This window comes from Syngnathoides biaculeatus, chromosome 12, assembly GCF_019802595.1.
Source record: "Syngnathoides biaculeatus isolate LvHL_M chromosome 12, ASM1980259v1, whole genome shotgun sequence".
Classification (NCBI taxonomy): Eukaryota; Metazoa; Chordata; class Actinopteri; order Syngnathiformes; family Syngnathidae; genus Syngnathoides; species Syngnathoides biaculeatus.
In genome coordinates, this window is record NC_084651.1 from 4,419,364 (window position 1) to 4,432,563 (window position 13,200).

General features: G+C 44.3%; 2 protein-coding genes across 8 annotated transcripts in view; one reads left to right on the forward strand and one right to left on the reverse strand.

The window, feature by feature from the left end:
- The window catches only part of gfra1a (gdnf family receptor alpha 1a), a 69,712-nt gene extending 63,388 nt beyond the window's left edge, over positions 1-6,324 (forward strand). For all 4 annotated transcript variants that reach the window (XM_061837808.1, XM_061837807.1, XM_061837806.1 and 1 more), the window contains 3 exons: positions 1,887-2,059; positions 4,357-4,404; positions 6,172-6,324. In XM_061837808.1, coding sequence (XP_061693792.1) covers positions 1,887-2,059; positions 4,357-4,404; positions 6,172-6,324 — 374 coding nt within the window. The remainder of the gene's footprint in view (positions 1-1,886; positions 2,060-4,356; positions 4,405-6,171) is intronic.
- The window catches only part of atrnl1a (attractin-like 1a), a 114,275-nt gene continuing 107,285 nt past the window's right edge, over positions 6,211-13,200 (reverse strand). For 3 of the 4 annotated variants that reach the window (XM_061837804.1, XM_061837802.1, XM_061837799.1), the window contains 3 exons: positions 9,998-11,573; positions 8,709-8,930; positions 6,211-6,349 (listed from right to left, as the gene is read on the reverse strand). In XM_061837804.1, the coding sequence (XP_061693788.1) occupies positions 11,449-11,573 (125 nt within the window). In that variant the 3' untranslated portion in view covers positions 6,211-6,349; positions 8,709-8,930; positions 9,998-11,448. The remainder of the gene's footprint in view (positions 6,350-8,708; positions 8,931-9,997; positions 11,574-13,200) is intronic. The other variant, XM_061837801.1, reaches the window with a different exon arrangement.

Consider the following 13,200-nt stretch of genomic DNA (forward strand, 5'->3'; position numbering starts at 1 on the left):
GGCTCCGGCACTCCCCGCGACCCTTGTGAGGATATGCGGCCAAGAAAATGGATGGATTTGTTTCTTAAATTGAGTGGATGCTGAATGTGTGTTCTGTATTGGATTCACAGGACTGAACTAAATAAGAAACATGTACGAAAGACATAGTCAGGACAAAGACCTAAGGACTGTAAAACTAAAACAGGACCAAAAACTAAGAGAAAACTAAGGCCCAAGATATGTAAAATACAGCACAAGACTAAAGACCCAGAGAGGACTAAAATAAGTGTAAAAAAAATTAGGGCTCGGACCTAAATAAGAAACATGCACGAAAGACAAAGTCAGGACAAAACGGGACTTAAGACTGGGCCTAAGGACTGGAAACTAAAACAGGATTAAAAACTAAGACAAGACTAAGGCCCAAGAGATGACAAATACAGTACAGGACTAAAGATCCAGACAGGACTAACATAAGTGTAAAAATTTCGGGATTGGACCTAAATAAGAAACATGCACGAAAGACAAAGTCAGGACAAAACGGGACTTAAGACTGGGCCTAAGGACTGGAAACTAAAACAGGATTAAAAACTAAGACAAGACTAAGGCCCAAGAGATGACAAATACAGTACAGGACTAAAGATCCAGACAGGACTAACATAAGTGTAAAAATTTCGGGATTGGACCTAAATAAGAAACATGCACGAAAGACAAAGTCAGGACAAAACGGGACTTAAGACTGGGCCGAAGGACTGGAAACTAAAACAGGACCAAAAACTAAGACAAGCGTAAGGCCCAAGATATGACAAATACAGTACAGGACTAAAAACTGGAATCCAGCACTTAATTCTCGGATTTGTGACTAGAGTTTGAGAATTAACACGAGGACGCTGGATTTGAGACTATAACAGAATTAAGGGTACCGTATAACAAATTTAGGACTAAAGACCAAGACGAAAAGGTAGAAGGAAAAATCACTGGAACTTCCTTTCCTTGACAATGGACTTTTTTTCCCCCAATCATTTTCAATTTCAGCTCTCATCCTCGCAGCTCAGGTCAGGTTGTCATGACAACAAGTTCTAGAAATTTCTTGGGGGTCCTTGTGGACATCCTGGATTCTTCTTCTCTTTTTTTTTTTTTTTTTTTTTTGCCATCTTTCTGCATTTTTATTCCCGCCCGTCCTCTCGCCTCTCATTAAGCCTCCTCAGCAGTAACAGGATCTGACACCGCCCAAACCGCTGAGCAAGAAAGTCCACATCGCGTTCTTGACGTCTCGCTGAAGACGCTGGCTGTTGTCTTTCTCGTCCGCGAGTCCGGGACACAATTTGACGCGTTATCATTGCGACAGGAGGCGATGAGTACTTTTGTCCCGGATTCCCACAGGGGGCACTTTGAAAGTGGCTCGTGATCTTCAGCCAGCCGAGCTCCCGAGTCACGGGCGGAGTAACCCGGTGCAGGGTTTTTGTTATCACATCAGTTAGCGGCACTGACAAAGTTCAGAATCATTCGCTCGTAGGGATGTTTTTGGCAGATTTGAAAGATTTACTTGTTTACTTCCACCTTCGAAAGCGAGATCCAAAGCCGAAGCCAAACATTTGGTCCCGTGTGAAGTTTTGCGTTAAAGTCCGACGTTCCGCGCCGCATTGAACGTGTATTTTGACGGCTCACGAAATCGTTGGCGGACGCTCGATGTCGGCGGGATGTTCTGTCGGTCCCCGAGGAAGGTTCTCTTGCGAGTCTGGCGCGTTCGATGAAAGGCGGGAAGCGGAACTGACGCGAGACGTCCGTCCGTCTCCGTCAGGCGGGGTTCGAAGGCGTTTTCGCGCGCGAACGTCACACGACTCGACAGCATATCGCGGTCGTCGCCGACTGACGTGCTAGCGTGAGCGTGTCCGTCTGTCCGTCCGCAGGCAACGCCATCCAGGCCTTCGGCAACGGCACGGACATGGGCGCGTGGCAGCCCGTGTCGCCCGGCCAGACCACCACCGCCATCACGTCGCCGTACCAACGCAATGGCGGCAACAGCCTGGACAACCACATCAACGCCGACCCCGGAATATACACTTTCTGCGGAAGTCTGCAGGTGTGTACATGTCTGTCCGTGTGTGTGTGTGTCTGTGTGGCTAGTGGAGTAGCAATGTTCCCACCGGCGGGAATTGAGCTAGCGCAGCTGATGAAACTGAGCCACAGCTAGCGGCAACCGCGCCTCCGGGCCAGACGTCAGTCACCGACGTTAACGTCGTTAGCAGCCACGCAGGAGACCACGACGACGACATCATACTGCCTTAAAATTGATCCATCTATTCTCTGAGCCGCTTATCCTCACGAGGGTCGCGGGAGTGCTGGAGCCAATCCCAGCCGTCATTGGGCAGGAGGCGGGGGACACCGTGAACTGTTTTTTCAGCCAATCGCAGGGCACATGGAGACAAACACTCGCACTGACAATCACACCTCGGGGCCATTTAGAATCTCCAATTATCCGTCCGTCCATCCATTTTCTTGGCCGCTTATCCTCACAAGGGTCGCGGGGAGTGCCGGAGCCTATCCCAGGTGTCACCGGGCAAGGAGGCGGGGTACACGCCGAACTGGTCGCCAGCCGATCGCAGGGCACACGGAGACAAACAGCCGCACTCACAATCACACCTACGGGCAATTTCGAGTGTCCAATTGATGTCGCACGTTTTTGGGATGCGGGAGGAAACCGGAGTGGCCACCCGGAGCAGGCCCTGGGGGAGAACATGCAGGTCCGGGATCGAACCCGGATCCTCAGAACTGTGAGGCCAACGCTTTTACCAGCTGGTCCACCGTTCCGTCTCCACTTAATAGACGCTCCATTTTTGTGTGGTTGGGTGGGATAATAGAAGAGTGCACCCCAACTATCCAAATTCTTCTGATCAGTCCGTCAGGTAATTTGATACCCCCAAAAAAGTTTCGTTTTTCTTTTGTTTTGTTTATGCGACAAACACTTTCTGTCTTCTTTCAACGGCACCAACGAAATGGAAAAAAGCGAAATCGAAATATACGCGTGCGCACGCCGACACACACACACACACACACACACACACACATAGCCTGGGGTCCTCCTCCCGTGTTTGCGTCGTATGCTAATGTGACTTTTGGGTTCATCCAGGTATTAGACCGGGCCCCACGCGTGCGGGCGGACGGACGGACGGACGGAATACATTTCCTTTCTCCTTTTGTTGTTTACATCTCTTTGAATTGGAAATAAGCCACGTGAAGTCTCTCTTGATTTTTTTTTTTTTTTTTTCCCTTGTAAATGATTTGCATAATTTCAACTTGACGTTTGTTTTGAAAGGTCATTTTACGCACGTTACACGCACATCCATTTGCTCAGCTCCCAAAAGCTGCTTGAACACCAAAGTCGTGAGTTCTTATTAATATTAAGAATAAGCGGCGGCACATTGGATCACCTGGAAAAGACTTGGCGTTGGCCTCACAGTTCTGAGGTCCCGGGTTCAATCCCAGACCCGCCTGTGTGGAGTTTGCACCTTCTCCCCGTGCCTACGTGGGTTTTCTCCGGGCGCTGCGGTTTCCTCCCACATCCCAAAAACATGCGACATTAACTGGACAGATTAAAAATTGCCCCTAGGTATGATTGTGAGTGCGGCTCTTTGTCTCTATGTGCGATTGGCTGGCGACCAGTTCAGGGTGTACCCCGCCTCTTGCCCGTTGACAACTGGGATAGGCTCCAGCACTCCCTGCAGCCCTTGTGAGGATAAGCAGCTAAGACAATTGTTAGCTATATCATTAATGATAAAATTGAGATATTACAAGCGTTTTTGTGTTACCAAACGTGAATAGTTGAAAAACACGTCAGTTACCCTTGATTTCTGATTCCAAAATTAGTTCATAAATTATATCAATATGATATTTTTATTCCCCAGTCAAAACGACCCCCTGAGGAAAACGCGATAAAAATGAGTTTGACACCCCCCGGGTTAGAGCGTCTGCCTCATAGTTGTGAGGTTGCGGGTTCAAATCCCAGCCTCGCCTATGTGGAGTTTGCATGTTGTCCCCGTTCCTGTGTGGCTTTTCTCTGGGCACTCCCCCAAGACGGAACGTTGATGATTTATGACAATGCAAAACTCATCTGTGTTGTGTTTTCATCTCCGTTGCGGTTTGAAATCACGCAAGTTGCGGGTTAACGTTTGGAATTGTTGTGACGTGTCCCGGCCGGCGTACACGACAAATCGGAAGTGTAACACAAAAGCCGCCTCGCGACAAAGGGGATCCTGTGTAGACACACAGGAAGCGTAACACAAGGAAGACCCCCGGTGATAAAATGGCGAGTAGAGTGACACAGCGGAAGCGTGACGTCAAACAAGAACAATTTTGACTCTGCGTGTTTTCCCTCAACAGGCTCAGAATCTGAAGTCCAACTCCAGCGTTGACAGCATCTTCTGCGTGGTGAGTCGTTTTTATATTCGTAGTTAATATTTGCAAAAGTGTGAGGAGCGCACACATGTGCACGGCTGAACATGAACGCGCTCGTCAAGCGGAGGTGTCACGTGACCCGGGACGGCTCCGGCCTCCAGGTGGCAAAGCCGACCACTTCCCTTAAAGTTCATCCGAAATGTCAGCGTGTACAATCCGTGACATTTGGCGGCGATGACCCGCCTGTTAGCTCGCAGCTTTATTAGCGTACGCTAGCAAAGACACGCGGGGACGAGCGGCTGCGTTTCAGCGCTGGCATTTAGCTGTAATAAAAGCAACCTTTTGACGGGGCCCGCGCGCCCTCTAAACACGTGAATTCATTTAAGCGTTGAGTTCGGCTCCCGTCGTCGGCGCAAGTTACCGCGCCGTGCGCTCGCGTGCGCTAGCTGCGTCGACGGGAATTCGTGCTCGTCCGCTTTTTGTACGCACGCTAACACAAAGTAAGCAGCAGCGTTGGTGACGGAAAAATAAACCTAGCGTGACGTTGAAGACCCAAGACCTAGCCCTAACCCTAACCCAACCGGCTGATTAAAAATGTGAAGCGCATATTTTTAAAATTGTTTTTCACTTTACTTCCCTTTCCATTCACTTTCATCACAAAAGAGCTTTATAAGCCCACCGTTGGCAAAGATTTACAACATTATAATGAAATTTTCTCACAAACTGTACATTTACTCAACTATTTATCTTAAATGTAGTTTTTAACTTGTATTTTTGTTGTATTACCGTAATTTCCGGCCTACAGAGCACACCTTGTTATAAGTCTCACCCAGTACATTTGTAAAAGAAATACCATTTGGTACATACATAAGCCGCACACGAGATATGTACAAAAAAAGACGGTACACAGAAAGAGTTTTCAAAGTTTTAATACCTTAGCTTATCTTAACATAGGAACAACACGGGAGCACAAACAGCTGTTAAAAAAAAAAAACCATACTGGTAAAAAAATTAAACAGCCCGGTAGCTACACAGTACCAAAATGGTAGCGCAGCACTAACAGGGCCAGTAAAAAAAAAAAAACAAACCTAAATCACTGAGACGCGGGAGTGACAAAGCAGCAACACGATAGTGCTAACAGGGCTAGTTTAAAAAAAAAAAAGATACCGGTAAAAATCACAGAGGCATGGCAGTAACAGCAGCAACACGCTAAGCGCAGCGCTAACACAGCCAGTAAAAAAAAAAAAAAAAAAGAAAAGAAAAAAAAGAACGTATCGGTAAAAGTCACTTCCTCGGCACATATATTCCACCGGTCTCGCTCTTACCTTTTCCGCTCGAGTGCGGCAGTTAGAAAAAAAGAAATGCACAAATTAGCTGCATCACCGCATAAACCGCAGGCTTGAAAGCGTATGAAAAAAGTCAGGTTTTTTTTCTTCCTTTGATCAGTCTTAAATTTTACATTTATAGCTGTATTCACATTTTAAAAATGTCAACGTTCACCAACTTCTTACAAAAAAAATTATAATTTTGTTTTTATTTTACCATGTTTGAAATTTGGTTGAACATTTTTTTTTAACTTTTGTAAATTGTTGTTAATTTTCGTTTTGTATCATGCAATGTTTGCCATTTCAGATGTTTCAGGGGTTTTCCCCCCATTTTTAGCATCTTTTTGTTCATGCATGTGGACCACGGTATCGAAAACATATTTCAAAATAACTGAACTGAACAGACATTGTTTGTAAGAACAGGAACGATCGTCAGTCGAGCCAAAGTTGACCGTTGTGTCGTTGTTCCCCGAAGGACCCCCAGATGGACGGTCCCAGCACGTCCAACGCCATCGTGAAGAATTCGTCCGCGTGCCGACGACCCGCCGGGGCGACGCGTCTGCTGCCCCCGCTGCTGTGGCTGTGGTACTGCGGCCGTCGTCTCGCGTCCTCGCCGGGCGACTTGTAGCCTCGTCTCCCCGAAAAACGTCAGACTGAGAAAATCCATTTTTAGAAAAAAAAAAAAAAAGCAAAAACAAAACGTGAAATTGTTTCCTTCCTTCTCGGTCCCTCCTCACTGTCCGAAATTCTCTCTGGATCACTTTTGACACTTTTTTGCGGGGTCGACTTTATGATGTGCGTTTTTTTTTTTGTTTTGTTTTGTTTGTTTCGTGTTAGTCAAGAAATGCGAAAAGCTTCTGACGTGGCGACGCAATACATGATATGATAAAGTCATTAGCATGTTGATGCTAATGACATAGCTCAATACGTTTTAGCGTAGCGTTAACGTCGCAGATAGCAGACAAAAACCCGTGTTCGATGGATGGCTGCTATTTTGTTTGAAAGCGGCCATTTTAGCCTTATTTGCAGCTATTTTCCCAGACAAACTTCTAGACGGTAACACGCGATGGACTGAAAAGTTTCAAATTTCACTTTGCAACTTAAGGACCAATTCTCGAAAACATACGACGACAAGTCTGCTATTTTGGTGATGATTTCAGGCGTCGTTAAAAGACAAACCCTTTGTAAGGATTTCGTCTCATTCCGAGCGAATTTCCCAAAACGGCGCTTCGAAAATTTGTGGATGTTTCGATTGCGTGTGGGCACAAAATCGATGATAGGCTGAGACGAACACGCCCCCCCCCCCCCCCTGCGAGCCACGTTTTTATGTTTTTTTGGGGTATTTTCTTTCATTAGTTTTTTCTCCTAGAAGTGATTCCCCCACGGCCTCCACCCCATTTGCCAAGCTTTGCGTTTTAGCATTAATAGCGCGTTAGGCTTACAATTTTAGCTAGCGTGGTTTGCGAAAGCTACCACCAACACACGCCCGTGAAATGAAAATTTTACTTGGCGGAATGCAGAAAACATCCATATTCAATAACAATCAATAGAAACAAATATCTTTGCTAATGATATAAGCTTTGAACGTTAGCCACCCACTGAATGTCTCGGATCAGCGAAATCATACTACTGGACCTGCCGTTAAAATAAGATAAGCTAAATGACAAAGTGAGAATATGTTGAGTTGCGAGAATCGTTAGCGTCACCGTTACCATCGCCAATGTTTTTTTTTTTTTTTTTTTTTAAGAAAACAATAACAAAAAATGTACAATTAAAAAAAAATAATTGCGCTAACTGCGCTATTGTTAGCATTTTCCTATTATCACTACTCTACATCGTGATTAAAAATTGCTCTTAACAAGGTAAAAGTTGGCTTCCAAAAGAGAAAGGTTGCCGTATGTTAGCGCTAATGCTAACGCACAATTCATCAGCCAATGTAAACCTGTTTTTTTTTTTTTTTTTTGACGAATAAGGTGATTCATATTCTTTCGGCAACTATTTTGACCTGTAAGATTCTTGTTTGCCATCTATATTTCCTCCCGCTCTGTATGCAATATAAACAATATACCATTCGCATTTGTAAATGAGAGGATATCCACGTAACTCCTGTTGTACTTCAATATAAGCAAATTTACTTGCAATGTTGCTCAAATATGACTTTCATTTTTGGGGGGAAAAAATGACTTATTTTTCTACATTTTGATTGTTTGATTTGCTTTTTTTGATGTGTTGAAATGAATGAAGGCCTCTGTTTGTTTTTAATAATGACGACGGTGATGATAATAGCAAGACGCGGTTGCTCGGTGGTTGAGGGTTTTAAAATATCGTCGCCGTGTTTTTGACGCTTTCCGCCATCGTCTTTGCGCTTGTGAAAAATGTCAATTCTGTTGTAAAAATAAATCAAATACAAAATAAACATGGAGAAGTTCAATCACCCAAACTGAGCGGTTTGTGCTCTTTTGCCAGCAAAATGGTCGCCTTTTTGCAAACTTCAAGCTAGCATGACAGCTAGCACAACATTATGCATACAAAGTTCCGTAACGTTAGCCAGCCAATTGTTTGTTCTGAATTCATGTTCATTTTTTGAAATAGTTCTCTTGTGAAACCCCCCCCCCAAAAAAAGCATTTTCTCCAGCAATGTAAAGATCTTTACATTTTTTTTTTTTTTTTTTTTTTTTTTTTTGAGACTTCGTGATAAAGTAAAATCTTTATACATACATTTAAGATTTTTCGAGATGATAGTTTTTGTTACGAATTATTTTTTGGTCACTCAAAGTCCCCGTTTATAATGCAGTTAGCATTAGCCAGCTAATATGAACATGGAGTTGCACAACCCTGTTTTAAATCCAGCTAACTTTAGCCTGAAAACTTTATCTTAAAAATGAAAAAAAAAAAAAAACCATTACCCTGAAATTTTCCAAAATTAGCCAGCTAGCTTGACACAGGGAAAGCTTATTTTACATGACATACGGTGTTAGCGTTAGCCATGCTCCAAAGGATGGGGGTGGTTACCGTTTTGATTATTAGCATCGCAAACGTCGTCTTTGATGTGAGCTCATTATGGGACGCTGGAAAAAGTCGTTGTGAGCGCGACGTCGGTAGGTGAGCGGGGGAGGGGGCCTGGGGGTCTCCGTGATCTCGTCGAGTGTCCCCACGGCCCACTTGGTGTCCGGGTGACGAATGGACGGCGAATACTCAAACGCGTTCTTGGAATACGGCCACGTTCCGGGATGCCTTCGGGAGTAAACCACGGTGCAATTTTAGAGTCATAAAATAAAAATTCCGGCAATAAAAGCCCCAAAAGCTCTTCTGTGATTCCACAAACTTTTCAACCCCATCGCACCTTTGACAGTCGTCACACAAAAAGTCATCCGCAAAGAAGCTACACACACACATCACACTAATGATTCAACATCAACGGAAAAAAAGTTTTTAAAATATTGAAAAAATATATTTTTACTTCTACAAAAAAATGTTCCAAAAATTTGTTTTCTCAGAAACAAAAGCACAAACAGCTTTCTTCCCAAACAGTTTTGAACTTTTTTTTTTTTTTTTTACTAAGAAGATAAATATTGGACACAAATACACAAGCCATTGATGGTGTAGTGGTACACACGCCTGCCTTTGTTGCAGGCAGCGTGGGATCGATTCCCGCTCAGTGATGGTGTCGATATCTTCCCTGCGACCGACTGGCAACCAGTTCAGGGTGTCGGCCGCCTTTCCCGCAAAACTAGCTGAGATAGCTCTGGCTTTCCTGTGATCCTTGTGAGGATAAGTGGATGATGGATGGATGGATAATATAAATATTTTGAAATTTTATTCTCTGAAGGACATTTTTTTTCCCGCAAACGTACAATTTTTCTCTCCATCCATTTTCTTTGCCACTTATCCTCACAAGGGTCGCGGGGAGTGCTGGAGTCTGTCCCAGCTGTCAATGGGCAGGAGGCGGGGTACACCCTGAACTGGTCGCCAGCCAATCGCGGGGCACATAGAGCCAAACAGCTGCACTCACAATCACACCTCGGGGCAATTTAGAGTGTCCAATTAATGTGGCGTGTTTTTGGGACGTGGGAGGAAAACCGGAGTGCCCGGAGGAAACCTAAGCAGGCACGGGGAGAACGTGCAAACTCCAGACAGGCAGGTCTGGGATTGAACCCGGGACCTCAGAACTGTGAGGCCGACGCTTTTATCTCATTACTCAAAATGTGATACACAAAGCGAGTCAATGTGCATTTTTTTTCCTGTTAGGCCGTGTACGAGGTCACCGAATGCGAACCGGAAAAGCGGGAAAAACTGCTCACCTCTTGAACGTCTTCACATCTTGCAACATCTTACGGCTGGATGAAGGGAGTGGCGGGGGGAGGGGGGCATTCAGGAGAGCTCCGAGGGGCGGGGTGGGGGGGCTCAGTTGTTTTCTTGCTGACGCGTGAAGCTGCGTCGCTGCCAGGCGTCCACTTACAGCTAAAAACGCTCGTCTTTCATGTACACAAAAGCAGCACTTATCTTCCCGGCTAATGGCCGCCGGCGGACGCCTTTTAAAACATCTTAAAATAAAAAAAAAAAAAAAAAAAAGAAAGAAAGTCAGATCAACTTTGTCAGCCTTTTTTTTTTTCTTCTTCTTCAATAAAATCGACCTCCATCAACCAGCGGGCCAACGTTTGAGTTCCTGTTCAAGTTCCTCCACGGGGGTCGTCACCTTCAATTTTAACATTTCAAAAATGTTCTTTTGAGGGAAAAAAAAAAAAAAAAGTCACCGCTATGAGAACAAAATAATTATGAATCATTTTGAAAATAATTCCAAAGATTTTATCCTGACAATGTTGATTTTAGTGAGCAAATTTCATAACTTTATTTTCCAGATTTAGAAAACCAAAGCCATTTTTAAGAAAAAGTTGCAATGTTACAAAAGTAGGAACTTTTTTTTCCCCCCAGAAATATTTCTAGAATTTTCCCGAGAATAAAATGGTAGAAAAACATCTTGGGGGTAAGACTTTTTTTCCCCCTGTCAATCAACTATACAACTTTATCCTTATACGAGTCGTATTATTATTTTTTTAATCCTCCAATAACAAATGTGACCATATTGAAAGAACAGTTCATAAATCATATCTTTTTTTCTAAAGATCAAGTTTGCAACCAGCGACTCAGTATAAAAGTTCTTTTTACCGTCAACTCCCTGCTTGGCAGCGTTTGTTAATAAAAAAAATAAAATAATGATTAAAAAACATATTAAAAAACATTAAAATAACATCAATGTCAAAGAACAACAGGACTGAAACGTGTAAATTTGACAAGTTTTGTAAATCAAACGTGGGAAAAGACTTAGGAGGGTGACTTTTAGTCTTCTGTGATTAAAAAAAACAAAACAAATTGAATCATATTTGTCAAAGTTGCAAAATCAACATGAAAATTCCTGATAACTTCCTTAAGTAGCCTGAATGCTTCACTGAGAAGCTCCTCCGGTTCAGTCGAGTTCACTAACGAGTCCAAGACGATTTATTAATGACTCACCGGAAAGATCTCTGTTGTGACAAAGTCCCGCCCCCCAAAAAATTTGACGTGTTCCATATTCCAGAGGAGACGTCGGGACTTACCGGTCCAAATTCTTCATCTGAGCTTCGTGTCCAAGTGGGAGGTTTTCAACAACTTCCTCACTGAATTCAATATTTCCAACAGGGATGAAAAATATCCGCATTGCCATTCTACAATTGTTCCGGTTCACCTGAGTTCCCAGCGTGGTGTACCGCAGGGTTCATACACAAGTCCCTTGGTGCTGCACGGAGTGTTTGCGTTGCTTGAGGCCCGGGCCTCGCTCTCGGAAGTCCGTCGCCCGCTGCTGCGACGACGTGTCCGCCAGGGCGCTGGCGATGGCCACGCCTGGATGTAAAGGAAGTCGAAAAAGATTACCGGAATCCTCATTTGTGTTAGCAAATGCACGCACAACGGCAAGTGAGCTTATATGACGTCGGCGTGGATTTTTTTGTCTTAAAAGTAAAACAGGAAGTGTTACAGGAGGTCAGAAAAAAAAAAAAACCTCAAAGAAAGAAGTCAGAGGAAGTAAATCAGGAAGTCACTAACAAAGAAACAGGAAGTTACATAGGAAGTAAGACAGGAAGTTGAATCTAACCCTAACCCTAACCCAAGAAAGACAAATGTGAAGTCACACCGAATTCAAACAGGATGTTGGCGGAAAACAAACTGGAAGTCAAAAAGGAATTAGTCGAAAGTCAAACAGGAAGTCAGAGGAAGAAAGTCGAGAGGGCTCTAACGTTGAGAAGCAGGAAGTCACAAAGTCTAACAGGAAGTCAGGGGTTGCTGGAGCCTATCCCAGCTATCTTCAGGCAGTAGGCGGGAACTGGTCGCCAGCCAATCGCAGGGCGCATAGAATCAACGAGCAATTTAACGTCTCCAATAAATTCATGTTTTTGGGATGTGGGAAGAAACCGGAGGTCCTCTGGGCCCTCACGAAAACTAAAAGTCTTCACGAGTTCGATTCCTTCATTCCTTGAACCCAAAAATCCACCCAGGCACGGAGAGAATGTGCAAACTCCACAGCGCCCGGGCGGCTGGGATTTGAACCCCGGTTCTCAGAACTGTGAGGCAGGCGGTTGTAGATATGGAATAATTTATTTTTTACCGTTTTGTTTACACTTAGCGCTTTGTCTTTGTCTTTTTTTTCCCCCTCACCCCTCTAGAAATTCTGTTCTGCTCAACTGATCGGCTCTGATCCTCAATAAAATTTTAATTAAAACACAAAGAAGTCACAGAGGAAGCTCAAAAACTCCGCCGGGACACAGTAAAACTCTCCCGGCAGAAAGGGGACGCGGATTCTTCATTCCGCTTCATCTGACAGCCGAACAGGACATGCAAAAACAAACTGCGACGCGGACGCTCTAGCAGTCGTCCACTGTGCTGCATGTTTACATATACGGTGAAGAAAATAAGTATTTGAACACCCTGCTATATTGCAAGTTCTCCTACTTAGAAATCGTGGAGGGGTCTGAAATTTTTATCGTGGGTGCATGTCCACTCTGAGAGAGATAATCTACACAAAAAAAAAAAAAAAAATCCAAAAATTACAATGTATGATTCTTTTAACGATTTATTAGTGTATTTGAACACCTGAGGAAAAACAATGTTAATATTTGGTACAGTAGCCTTTGTTTGCAATGACAGAGGTCAAACGTTTCCTGTAGTTGTTCACCAGGGTTGCACACACTGCAGGTGGGATTTTAGCCCACTCCTCCACACAGATCTCTAGATCAGACAGGTTTCAACTCCCTCCAAAGATTTTCAATCGGGTTTAGGTCTGGAGACTGGTTTTCCTGGCTGTGTGCAAGACCCAGCCACGACCTACCTTCAATGCTCTGACTGAGGGAAAGAGGTTGTTCCCCAAAATCTCACAATAACTGGCCACGGTCATCCTGTGCAGTCGTCCTGTCCCATGTGCAGAAAAACACCCCCAAAGCACGACGCTACCACCCCCATGCTTCACAGTAGGGAT